The following is a 12,570-nucleotide window of genomic DNA, read 5'->3' on the forward strand; positions in this document are numbered from 1 at the left end:
AAGACAGGATTCCCTCCCATGAGAGGCCCATTCTGAAAGCTGGGTTGTGATGAGAATGTATCACCCCAGCGGCCCATGGGCAGAGCTTCCTCTTTCTCAAGCACACCTTCTCCTTCAGAGCCTCAGGGGAGAGGCAGGGAGCCTCAGGGCCTGGGGCCAGCAGACCTGGTTTCTCTAACCTTCAGAAGGTTCTCGACCTCTGCAAACCTCGGCACTTTCCTCTATAAAATGGGAGGTCATTGTCCTGATTTATTAAGCACTTGTGCCAGACAGTGTTCCAGACTGTCCATGAATTATCTCGTTTCATCTCACGTTTCCTCTGATGTGAGCACTATAACCCTTACCATCAAATGGGCCTCATAGGTAAATCCATCTCACTGGGTCTTCTGAGGGTTAAATTAGTTATAGACCATAAGCGCATAAACCAGTACCTAGCACCTAGATCACCATCCCAAAGATCAAAGTATTTGTTGCAGGATCAGACAGTAAACAATCTGTCTGCAATGCAGGAGAACCCAGGTTTGATTCCTGGGTCAGGAAGATCCCCTGGAGAAGGGAATGGGAACCCACTCCAGTATTCTTGTCTAGAGAATCCCATGGACAGAGGAGCCTGGTAAGCTCCATGGGGAGGAACAAAGGGTGATGCTCCCCAGCATAGCCAGGGCCACTTCCTGGGAAGTTTCCAGAGCCTCAAGCGGCCCAGCAAGAGCCCTTTGGCTAAAACCACATGACCCTGGATTTGCTGACCACACATGGGTCTGGAGAAACACAGAGTTCAGTGAGTCCCAAAGCAAATCCAGGGACGCAGTCAAGCCAAGCAGAGAACCCGGGGCTGGGTAAATTCTCAGGGACATCTGGGTATGACCTGCAGCCCCGAGGGCCCCCTTAACAAAGCCAGCACTGTGTCCAGAAAGGAAAACCTATTGAGGGCTCTCGTGGCTGCTTTCTCTGTGGGGAGAGATACAGATCGCCTCTGTTGCCAGGCAAAGACATTCCCACGGCAGGGTGAAAAAAGAAAAGTTAATTCAGGCCCGGGTAGTAGCAGCGGAGATGGGGAAGCATGAGAACAAGGAGGGGCTGGCGGGCAGAGCACCCACTGTGAGCCAGGTGCTCTTCTGTGCCCCTTCCCTGAATTATTCCACTCAGTCAGTCCTAGAAGTGCTGCAGGATGGCTGAGTTATTTCAGTTTTGCAGGTGAGCAAATGGAGATGGAGACTGCCCCCATTCAGGGCCAAATACAAATATTTAGAGGCCCAAAGAGCAGAGAAGGTTTGGGTGTCTCCCCGACCTGCCATCCAATGTAAAAGAAATAAAATGGATATAAGGAAGACAAATGCAATTCCGGTTTTCCCCATGAGGACTATTTTTCCTAAGCAAACTGTTTCCTAAGATCATCTCCCTCATTTTCCAGTGTCCTTCTTGGCTGGCAATCTAAGTATGTGGCTTGTTTTACTGGCACCTGAGCACTCAGGGTGAGGCGTAGCCAAGAATCAACCTAGTCTGCTTCTGGGGCCCCTGCCTCTGCAACGGTGGGGCCAACCCTCCCTGCTGTTGGGACAGCACCCAGGGCGGGGAACAGAGGGACCGGGGCCACCAGGAATGTTGCCCGAGGCCGTGGCTGTGCTGGACTCGATGCCTCAGCTCAGTTAGGGAATGCGCCTTGATGGGTGGCTGCTTGCCTGCAGATGTGACCTTGGACAAGTCCCTCCAGAGCCCACTGCCTCAGTTTCCCCAGTTTTTATAAAATGGGGCTAATCCTGGGTTTCTTACTAGCTCAGGGGGGCAGAGTGAAGGTTTTGCAAAGACACACATGAGTTTTGGAAAAGCAATGGCTACACCAGACATGGGCTCACATCGGCACAGATAATAATTAGAGAAAACACATGTCTGTAAGTACCCAGTGCATTTCTACCTGGACGGACTCCAAACCCAGGGTCCTCGCACCTCCGTGAAAATCCACATAGGTCTTAATTTGCATATCTTGAGGTGGACACTAAAGGCACACATCACTTTCTGCCTTGTGTCACAGGTATTTGTGTTAGGTTAGTTAGTGTTAGTTGCTCAGTTGTGTCCAACTCTTTTTGACCCCATGGACTGTAGTCCACCAGGCTCCTCTTTCTATGGAATTCTCCAGGCAAGAATATCGGAGTGGGTTGCCATTCTCTTCTCCAGGGGATCTTCCTGACCCAGGGATCAAACCCAGGTCTCCTGCATTACAGGCAGATTCTTTATTGTCTGAGCCATCAGGGAACCCTATTTGCATTATATATCTGTATCTTTGGTCTCTCTAAACGTTGTGTACTTCAGCTTTAAAATGGGGTCAAGACAATACTACTTGTCCGGTTGGCCTCACAGGGTTTCAGGGAGACTGTAAATCACTCCAGAGACACAAAGCGAGGTAAGAGGTGGGTGACTCAATGGCCGAGTTGAGGTCTGAGTCAGCTCTTTGCTTTATGGAGTGGTCACCACTGTCCCTGGTTCACAGAAATGTCTACCAGGGGACAAAGTGACCCAAGCGCAAAGGAGACCAGTAGCCAGACCAGTAGCCAGACCTCCTACTAGCCTTGCCTTGCCTAACCACCCTGACACAGGCTGGCCTAAATAACCCTATGAGGTAGCTGACATTATTCGAATGTTAGTGATAAGGACACTGAGGTTCAGAAAGCTTAGATCCTTCTTAACAAAGTCTCCTGGCTGGAATGGGTGGAGCCTGGGTTCTGCTGAGCTTCCCATGTTCTTCCTGTGGCTGCATTGTCCTGTCAGTGGAATGGGATGAGCTCTTCCCCAGAGGTCCTTCTCCCAGTCCTGTTTCTCCTGATGACCTCCATACCTGACTCTCAGTTCAGTCCCGTTTAGTCACTCAGTCATGTCTGACTCTTTGTAACCTCATGGACTGCAGCATGCCAGGCTTCCCTGTCCATCACCAACTCCTGGAGCTCACTTGAACTCACGTCCATCGAGTTGGTGATGCCATCCAACCATCTCATCCTCTGTCGTCCCCTTCTTCTCCTGCTTCAATCTTTCCCAATATCAGGGTCTTTTCCAATGAGTCCATTCTTCACATCAGGTGGCCAAAGTATTGGAGCTTCAGCTTCAGCATCAGTCCTTCCAATGAATATTCAGGACTGATTTCCTTTAGGATGGACTGGTTTGACCTCCTTGCAGTCCAAAGGACTCTCAAGGGTCTTCTCCAACACCAAAGTTCAAAAGCATCAGTTCTTCAGTGCTCAGCTTTCTTTATAGTCCGACTCTAGCATCCATACATGACTACTGGAAAAACCATAGCTTTGACTAGATGGATCTTTGTTGGCAAAGTGTTGTCTCTGATTTTTAATATGCTGTCTAGGTTGGTCATAGCTTTTCTTCCAAGGAGCAAGCATCTGTTAATTTCATGCCTGCATTCACCACCTGCAGTGATTTTGGAGCCCAAGAAAAAAAAGCCTGTCACTATTTCCATTGTTTCCCCATCTATTTGCCATTAAGTGACGGGACTGGATGCCATGATCTTCGTTTTTTGAATGTTGAGTTTTAAGCCAACTTTTTCACTCTCCTCTATGACTTTCATCAAGAGGCTCTTTAGTTCCTCGTCACTTTCTGCCATAAGGGTGGTGTCATCTGCATATCTGAGGTTATTGATATTTCTCCTGGCAATCTTGGTTCCAGCTTGTGCCTGACTCTCAAGACAAATCTTAAGCCAGACATCAGGAGGTAGACCAATGCTCTGTCCTCTCTCCCTTGAGTAACACTCAGGCCTTTGTAAGAGGCAGGCAGATGTCCACCTAGTCACACTTATGGACTAGCAGATCAGATCCCTGACAGGAAAAGGATGTCCATGGACCTCGGATGGGTGACAGGAGTGAGGAGCTGCCGAGGCTGTGGCTAGCAGGTGCCTGGCAGAGGACAGTGGGTCTACTGGAATGGAAAGGGGCCCTTCACTAACCCTTCAGCTTATTAGAGAATCATCCTTTCTTGGGGTGATGCTGCTACGAGCCCTGGGCAGCAGAGATGCCAGAGAGGTGACGAGAGAGGGTACAACCACAGGTAAATGCTGAGTCACCTTTACAGGAGGATGCAAAGAGCCCCCTGAAAAAGGGGGAGCGAAAGGACCAGCTGAGTAGCCACCCAGCCCCCACCCCACCATGTGCCCATTCATACTGTAGAGGCTCAGTCATGCTACAGAAGGGCTGGGAGATGCTCAAGACCAGCTGAGCTCTCCCTATGGAGACACAGCCCACTCAGCTCCAGCAGCCCCAAGCCCCACACCCAAAGCCCCAGGCCCTCTACTACAGCATGGCCACAGGCCAGCGAGGTCCTCTTTGAGGCCTTGGGATCCCGGGCCTTAGAGCCCCTGGGGCAGCCAGCCATTCATCTCTGTGACCAGGGGGCCAACCGGTGCAAAGGAGGAGGGACTTGAGATTGCAGGCCAGAGTAAGGAAGAATGAAGAGAGAAAAACAGCAGAGGTGGGAGGAGAGGCTGCCAGGCCAGAAGGACACAGAGCTACTGTACTAGGAAGAGGCAGCCTGTGTTGGAGGAAACAGCCACCCGGCCAATTTATTGTTTATTTTATTACTCTGGGTTGCTGGGCCTTAGGCCAGTGAAGTTGTTACAGGCAGAGATCATAGCACATTAATTAGTTATTAGAAGAATGTTCTTTTCTGCATGTTCTTCCTGAGACAAGAAATAGACCCTGAGGCAAGGAAATGTAACTGAAAGGGGATGGACGCTAGGAGACAGAAGGCCAAGGGCCAGGGGATGAAGAGGCAAGTCTTTATTTCCAAGGGAAGGATCCCTCTCAGGTTCAGGCTGGAATACAAGATGTGAATGGCCGCACTCAAGGCAAGAAGCGGGGAGGGGAGAGGCTGCACCTGTGAAGGCAGGCTGGATTCTGCACCCAGGCGCTCCTAGCCACCCCGAGTGGAACCTTCTCTGCTTTGGGGAAGGCGTGTGGTATCAACTGACTCTTTTAAAAAGCAACTTAAAAATGTGATTCTTACTACCAAGATTAAAAAATCAGAAAAAATTAAACAAACAAACAAACCAAAACTCTGTACAACCTTTGGCCTAGTGATTTCACTTCTGGGAATCTCTGAAAAAACAGCCTAATACGTGGAAAAGTATTATACATAGAGATAGATTGATCCTACAATAATAGCACAAAATAAAATTAGAAACAACTTCAAATATTCAAAAGAAGTAGATTGGTTAAATGAATAACTGCATATACATACAGTGAAATATCATGCAGCTCTTAAAAATAATGCTTACAGAGATTTAAAAATTTACTCGAGAAATGTTCATGCTATAAGTGAAATAAATCCACATACAAAATTACATTATGGCATGATCTCAACTGTGTTATAAAATAGCTAAAAATACTGGAAATATGTATTATATGTGTTATATAATATGTATATATACACATATACATATATTATATACATACATCATATATATGCGCTAAGTCACTTCAACTGTATCCAACTCTTTGCCACCCCACAGACTGTAGCCCACCAGGCTTCTCTGTCCATGGGAATTTCCCAGTCAAGAATAGTGGAATGGGTTGCTATGTCCTCCTCCAGGGGATCTTCCCCACCCAGGGATCGAACCCGAGTCTCTTATGTCTCCTGCATTGGCAGGGCAATGGACATGAGTTTGAGTAATCTCCAGGAGTTGGTGATGGACAGAGAAGCCAGGCGTGCTGCAGTCCATGGGGTCACAAAGAGTTGGACACGACTGAGCGACTGAACTGAACTGAACTACATATAAAATATTTAAAATGGTTTCCCCTGAGTTGTAGGATGATGATGGGGCATTTTTTCGTCTTCCTCAAATTTACTCTTGTCTGCATTTTCCAATTTTTAAAAAAAATTACTGTTCAGTGGATTTAATGAGAAGAAAGGAAAATATGTAATTTGGTTTTGGAGGCCTTCCCTGTGCTGCCACCCCTCCTCCCCTGCTGGGATCTTCTCTCTAAAAGAGAGACAGCTTTTGATGCACGAGCTAAATTCGGTTACTGACATGAGTGGGGAGGGCGAATGCTTGTACTCAGCGGATAAGAAAAAGGAGGGCTCTGCCTCTCCCGGCCTTCCTGTCTCCCTCAGATAAGGAGTAATCTATAGCAATTCGGCTCTGCCACCTTTTTAGACCCAGTTAACAGCCAGCATGACTCAGGCAAAGCCAGGAGAGTGTCTCAGACAAGAGGCACTTAAACACGTCTGCTGTTCTGGGATCTTGCCCTCGGGGATGTTGGCTTCTCCCCACCTCCCCTCCCATTCTGCAATGTCTACTGGGAGCTCCTGTAGCAGAGACCCCCCGCACAAGGCCCCAGGGAGCCAGGCAGTAAGTGCTGGTGCCACAGGAAGGAGAAGTTCTAAACAACCTACTAAGAATTATAACCAAGGTGTGGCCAGAGGGCTGGGGAAGGCCATGTGATGGGCAGGAGCCATTTGTAAATGGCCTGTGCTTCCCATGGAGCCAGGTGGAAGATGTATGTTACAAAGGAAACCTTGCACAGAACCAGGAGGCTCTGAGGTGTCTTTGGCTGCAATGGGTGTTTAACAAAAAAAGGGAGATGGATTAGATCAGGGGTTTTTGCCCTAAGGTCCAAGGCTTGGACTCCCAAAATTATAGGTAATATAATTTTGTATGAGTATGAGATGTAGGTACTTTTTTGTAAAGATGAGTTCACAGACTTTATGAAAACTTAAGAAGCAATGAATTAGATTGTTTGCAAGGGTCCTTGCAGTTCTAACAATATAAGACCTCCAAAAGCCAACAATCCCCCTGGGTACCCAACTTCAGAAATCACTCAGCCTCTCAAGCTGAGTGACTCCAAGGCTGTCCACCCCACAAGGAAAAACTCAGCTGATGTTCAGACATGTCATGTTAATATGGTGTGTGCCCTGCTCCCGGCTTGTGTTAAAAGCTTAGCACTAAAATTTGAATCTAGAAAATCAGGAACTAGACTGTGAACTTTTCTGCTTTCCTCACCAAACAAAGCACAGTGCTTTGCATGTTACAGGTCAATGAATGGAAACAAAAGCATCCCTGCTTTGAAACTTTCCACAGGAGATGAGCACCATTGACTGCGGGGGCGGAGGGGAACTGAACCCATCACCACTTTCTATGAGCCTGACTCTCAACACAGAGGGCCACTCAACACAGAGCACCCTCAACAGCTTTCAGGCCTGTGAATGTGTGAATGAGGCCAAGGAAGATGGCCTGGCCTTGAAGGCTATGTGGCCTGAGGGCTGGAGAGAAGCCTGTCTTCTAAAGATATGAAAGGTCCTTATCCCTCTGGTGGACAATAAGTGGACTTCTCTTGAAGGCCAGGAGGACAGCTGACTTCCTGAGGATCCCTACAGCCCGAGGATTCTGTAATTCAAGGGGATGGATGACTCACCCTCAAAGTTATAGGCATTGAGCCAACCATCTCCTCCCATGCATCTAGGACCGCATTCCCAGGTCAGCCTCCCATCCTGTTATATGGCTTTGGACAACTCATTTAACCTCTCTACGCCTCAGTTATCTTGCCTGCCAAGTCAAGGAGCTGGATGAGACCGTGGCCAATATTCTGTCCACCTCCAAAAGACTTTAATATGATTACGGAGCCATGAAGATCAACAGGAAACAAAACAGCATTCTGCCTCTAGACACTGCTTGTCTCCAGTCGCCAAGAGATATTTGTAAAGAGCTCTGATTGGAAAAGGAAACTGATGAAAGAACGACAAGCGGGCTCCCTGGCCCACCTCCTTGGCTGCAACTGTAAAGCCCCCGTGTGAGTGGCTGAAGCTTTTATAAGGCAAGGGAAGTGGTCCTGACCATCAAGCGCATGTCCATACAAAGAGAGGGTGTCAGACACCCCCACCAGCCTAATTTGTGACCAGGATACGTCTCACTTGTGCCTCCTGGGTTTCAGTTTCACCATCCATAAAATGGGTAGCATAGGGATGGCTCTGAACTTTACACTTCATGGGCTGAGTGCAGAGGAGAGGTGCTAGGTAGGATGGAGCAAGGGACCATCCAATGAAATTACAGGGTAAGCTTTGGACAACCCCCACACAAGGATTTCTTCAGAGATTTCAAGTGAAGACTTATCTCTTGTCCCCAGGAGGGACATCGGGAGTGAGCAGAGGGTCTAACGCTGGGCAGCTGGGTGGGCTGCTGGGGGACCCTGGCTGGCTCACCTTATGAAGGTGGTCTTCCCGGTGGAGTACTGGCCCACCAGCAGCACCATGGGCTTGTTGTCGAAATCGGCATCCTCCAGGGCAGGAGAGTGAAACTCGTGGAAGCGATAGTGCTCTTCCAGCGGCAGCAGCTTGGTCCTGTACAGTTTCTTGAGCCCATCGCTCACGGTCTGGAAGACCTCGGGGTCCTTCCTCCGGCGGTCGTCGGAGCGCAGCCAGCTGAACATCGCGGCCACCGCTCGCCTGCTCGCCCCCGGTGCGCAGTCCCAGCAGGAGGGCGTGGAGTCGGCGACCCCGGGTCCTTGGGGAAGGTGTCCCGCAGGGAGGGCCCACCGGGTTCCCAACCGCGCCGCCGCCTCACCGGAGCGCCGGGCTCAGCCGCACCATGGCCAGGACTCAGGGCTCGGGGGTCCCCGGGTCGACGGCGTGGGACCGCGAACGCGCTCTTCCCCTCCTCCCAGGACCAAGCTCAGCCCCGGCTTCATCCAGCAACCAAGGCCGGAGAGAGGAAAAATATCTGGGTTGGGCGGGAGAGCTGCGATTTTGGGAAAAAAGTCAAACCTGCAATTAAAATGTCAGATGCCCGGTCCCCCGGTCTCCCCCAGCTCTCTCCCACTTTGGCTCGGGTGCAGTTAAGGGATGCTTCGAATCTGCTCCCGCCCGCCCCGGAGGCTCAGAGGAGGCGGCGGCGCTGCCCAGCCCGCGGACAGCTCAGCATCTGCAGCCGCAGCCCGCAGCCCCAGGCTCGGGTTTAAATGCCAGCCGTGCAGGAAGCCGGCTCGCGGAGGAAGTCCCCGAGTACTGGCAAGACTGGCGCTGCCCTGCGGCCCCGGCGGGGAGAAGCTGAGCAGGGCGCCGCCATGTTTGTGGGCAGTGGCCCCACTGGGGACCCGCGACCGCTCGCTGCCTGGGAAGGAAGGGATGCTGAGCTCTGTGGGAACGCTCTAGTATTTCATTCCTGGCCTCTGGAGGTTTGATTTGGGAACAGCGCCCTCTCAGGGATAGCTGCGAAGACAGAGTTGACCTGCTTCACACTCTCCCTGCTCTTTAAATATAGGCTTTCCTTTAGTTACTGAGTTCAGTTCCTTAGGATGACAGGTTCTCTATTGTTAGTATTTTTCTTGGCGCATGGAAAGAAGAGTCCAATATTAGCTTGCCCCAAATGACCAACCCTATCACTACACAAACTTTTCGCTAGATCTAGGTGAAGTTAAACTATTCTCATTCATTCATTTGTTCATTCCTTCCAATAAAATCGAACAAAATAAGCAAAACGTCCACAAGTATTAAGCCAGTATTACGGCACGATTTTGGTGACTGTGGTTACAAATTTGATCACCAAAATAAGCACATAGAGTCTCTGTCTTCCAGGAACTCCAGCCAGGCCGGGTTTTAAGAGGAGATAGGAACAGAAGGCCTGGGTGCATAGCGGGAGGAGGCATCGTTTTTGTCTGGATAATCTGAGGAAGGCATCACAGAAAGCTTGACTGTGAGCTGGATCTTAAATGATGAACCCACAGAGAAGAAGGGGGACATTCCAGGCTGAGTAAAGGGCACTTGCAAAGGTAGGGGAACATGGAAGAACTTGGTGGGGTGAAGGCAGAGTCAACAGTTTGCTGCCAAGAGTATGGAATTCAGGAGGATGGGGGGGAGTGACTGAGGCCAGGCAGAAAAGGTTTTACAGAAACAGGAATCAACAGAGGGAATAAGGAATCAATAATAATGTTATTATTAATCATGGTTAACATGGACCAAATGCTCACCATGTGCAGGGGCCTGGGCTAAGTTCCCAGCAAGTATTGTTTCATTTAACCTTCGTAGCCTCCCTGGTGGCTCAGATGGTAAAGAATCTGCCTGCAATGCAGGAGACCTGGGTTCGATCCCTGGGTTGGGAAGATCCCCTGGAGGAGGGCATGGCGACCCACTCCAGTATTCTTGCCTGGAGAATCCCCATGGACAAAGGAGCTGACATGACTGAATGTCTAAGCGTAGCACACAGCAGCTCTATAGGGCAGATCACGTCCCCAGTTTCATGCCAAGGAGAAGCGGATGAGAACAGCTGGCCAGGCAGGTGTAGGCAAAAAGGGGTGCATTGTCTGCAGGGAATTTAAACACAATAATAAAACCAACTCAAAGTCGATCTGCTTTATTTTTGCACCAGTGACAAAACACCCCCTGCTGCCAGGGCAGATGGCTTCCACATACTCCTCTCCACCGATGAGGAAACAGAGTAGGCTCAGGGGCCAGGTGGGACTGGTAATGTGGGTAGCGGTGCAGGGGAGGGACTGGAGAAACAAGAGAGGCTGGAGGCCAAAAGACTGACTCGGAAACTATTCAGAAATTCAGGAGTTGGAGTAATTGGGATAGAGAAAAGATTATATTTAGGAGATTTTTTTTTTTAATGGCATAGAATTGACAGATCTTGGTAAGCAGTACTATGGGTAAGGCAGAGTCTAGGATAATTCTGAATTTCCTACTGTTGGGGGCGAGGTTATGGCAACCCACTCCAGTGTTCTTGCCTGGAAAATCCCAGGGGCGGGGAAGTCTGGTGGGCTGCTGTCTATGGGGTCGCACAGAGACGGACACGACTGAAGTGACTTGGTGGCGGCGGCAGCAGTGGTGGGGGCAAGGTGGTTGGAGACACTATTCCACCAGTTTGGAGTCAGGAAGAGAGCAGACTTGGCATTTAAAGTCTGAAATGTGCTCATGGTGCCTGTGGGAACTCCAAGGGGAGGAGCGAGGCAAGGTACAGAGATTCGGGTGGGGATCCTCAGAGGTGGGTGCTGGCTTGCGTCTCCTTGGTTACAGTTCAGATCTCTTGACCCTCTTCTTGATCCCCAGAGCTGATCTCCTCTTTCTGAGCTTTCTGCACCTTGATTGAGAAATCACTCAGATGAATATTTCACCTTGGTGTTACTTTAGCACTGGCATGTGAGCGTACAAGGCAACTTTCAAAATTTTTAACAACTCACATGGCATAGGAATGGAGCAATCAGAACACTCGTCTATCTTTCCAGTGAAGCAGGGCCTAAGGCCCCCCGCCCCTTTTGGGTAGAGATACAAAAAAGAGTGAAAGCATATTACAATAATAAGACCCTCAAAGAGCATTCAAAATACACAATTAATGCCTGTCTTAATAAGAAAAAATTCCAATAGAAAGAATTAGTGGAAGACTCAAAAATTCCTTTTATAAAAAGAGACTACAAGACTGTCCTATAAATATGTTAAACCACATTAGTAGTGTTTGGGTGATGGGGAAGGTCTGGGTCTGTCCATGGAGAGAGGCCAGGATGGCCAGGGTGCCAGCAGGGAAGTCAGGGGGTTCCTTTATTGGAAATATTTCAATATTTTAGTAACTAGTACAACCATGATATTGTGTACAACTCAACATCAGCCTGAATACCTAATTTACTCAGTATACATGGATACATGTTACTCTAGCTCTTGATGGTAAAGAGTTGGTGAAGGTCTTTGGGACACTACAGACTTTAGCCCGCCAGGGTCCTATGTCCATAGCATTCTCCAGGCAAGAATATTGGAGTGGATTGCTGTGCCCACCTCCAGGTGATCTTCCTGACCCAGGGATTGAACCTGCATCTCTTATGTCTCTTGCATTGGTGGGCTCTTTACCACTAGCACTCCTGGGAAGCCCTAAGAGTTGGGAAATATATCTTTTAAAAAAAGAACCAAGTAATAATGCAGCATGTCTATATACTAGCAATAAAGAGTTACAAAGGAGAGCTTTTTAAAAAGCTACGAAAAAAAAAAAATACCCTAGGGATAAATCTGACAAAAGATGTGCAAGACTGTTAAATGAAAAATGATAAAAATCAATGGGAAGACATGAAAGAAGTTCTAAATAAATGGGAGAGATGTACTATGTTCAATTATGAAAAGATTTCGTGTAAGAAAGATGTGAATTCCTTACAGCATAATTGCTAGATTCAATAATTGATAGAATTTAAACTAAAATCTGAACAGGGTTTTTCATGGAAATTAACAAGGTGATTCTAAAATGTATATAAGACAGTAAATAGTCCAAGAATAAGGTATTCCAGAAGAAGAATGAAGAAGAGAGGCAAGTATAAGGGTAGAAGGAGGAGGAGGGGAGAAAAAGGAGGAACACAGCAACAACGGCAATAGCAACAGTTAGAGGAGGGAACTTGCCCTAGTAGGTGTCATTATCAAGTTGCAGTGGTTAAGGTGCTGAGGTTTTAGCATAGAGATAGACCAAGAGAAGACTGACCCAGTAAAATAGCCGGCAAATGGAAACCAGATATACACAGAAGTTGCAGTAGAGAATGCATTTATAAAGTCAAGAAGAATTCCTTCAATAAGACACCAAAATCACCGCACATGGTGATTGCAGCCAAGAAATTAAGG

The 12,570-nt window shown here is 48.5% G+C and overlaps 1 protein-coding gene across 1 annotated transcript in view; it reads right to left on the minus strand.

Annotated features, from left to right (window-relative positions):
* Positions 1 to 9,115, minus strand: part of EHD3 (EH domain containing 3) — a 29,358-nt gene extending 20,243 nt beyond the window's left edge. The window contains exon 1 of the mRNA XM_027555737.1: positions 8,188 to 9,115. Coding sequence (XP_027411538.1) covers positions 8,188 to 8,414 — 227 coding nt within the window. The 5' untranslated portion in view covers positions 8,415 to 9,115. The remainder of the gene's footprint in view (positions 1 to 8,187) is intronic.
* Positions 9,116 to 12,570: the final 3,455 nt, after the last annotated feature.

This window comes from Bos indicus x Bos taurus, chromosome 11, assembly GCF_003369695.1.
Source record: "Bos indicus x Bos taurus breed Angus x Brahman F1 hybrid chromosome 11, Bos_hybrid_MaternalHap_v2.0, whole genome shotgun sequence".
In the NCBI taxonomy this organism is placed as follows: domain Eukaryota; kingdom Metazoa; phylum Chordata; class Mammalia; order Artiodactyla; family Bovidae; genus Bos; species Bos indicus x Bos taurus.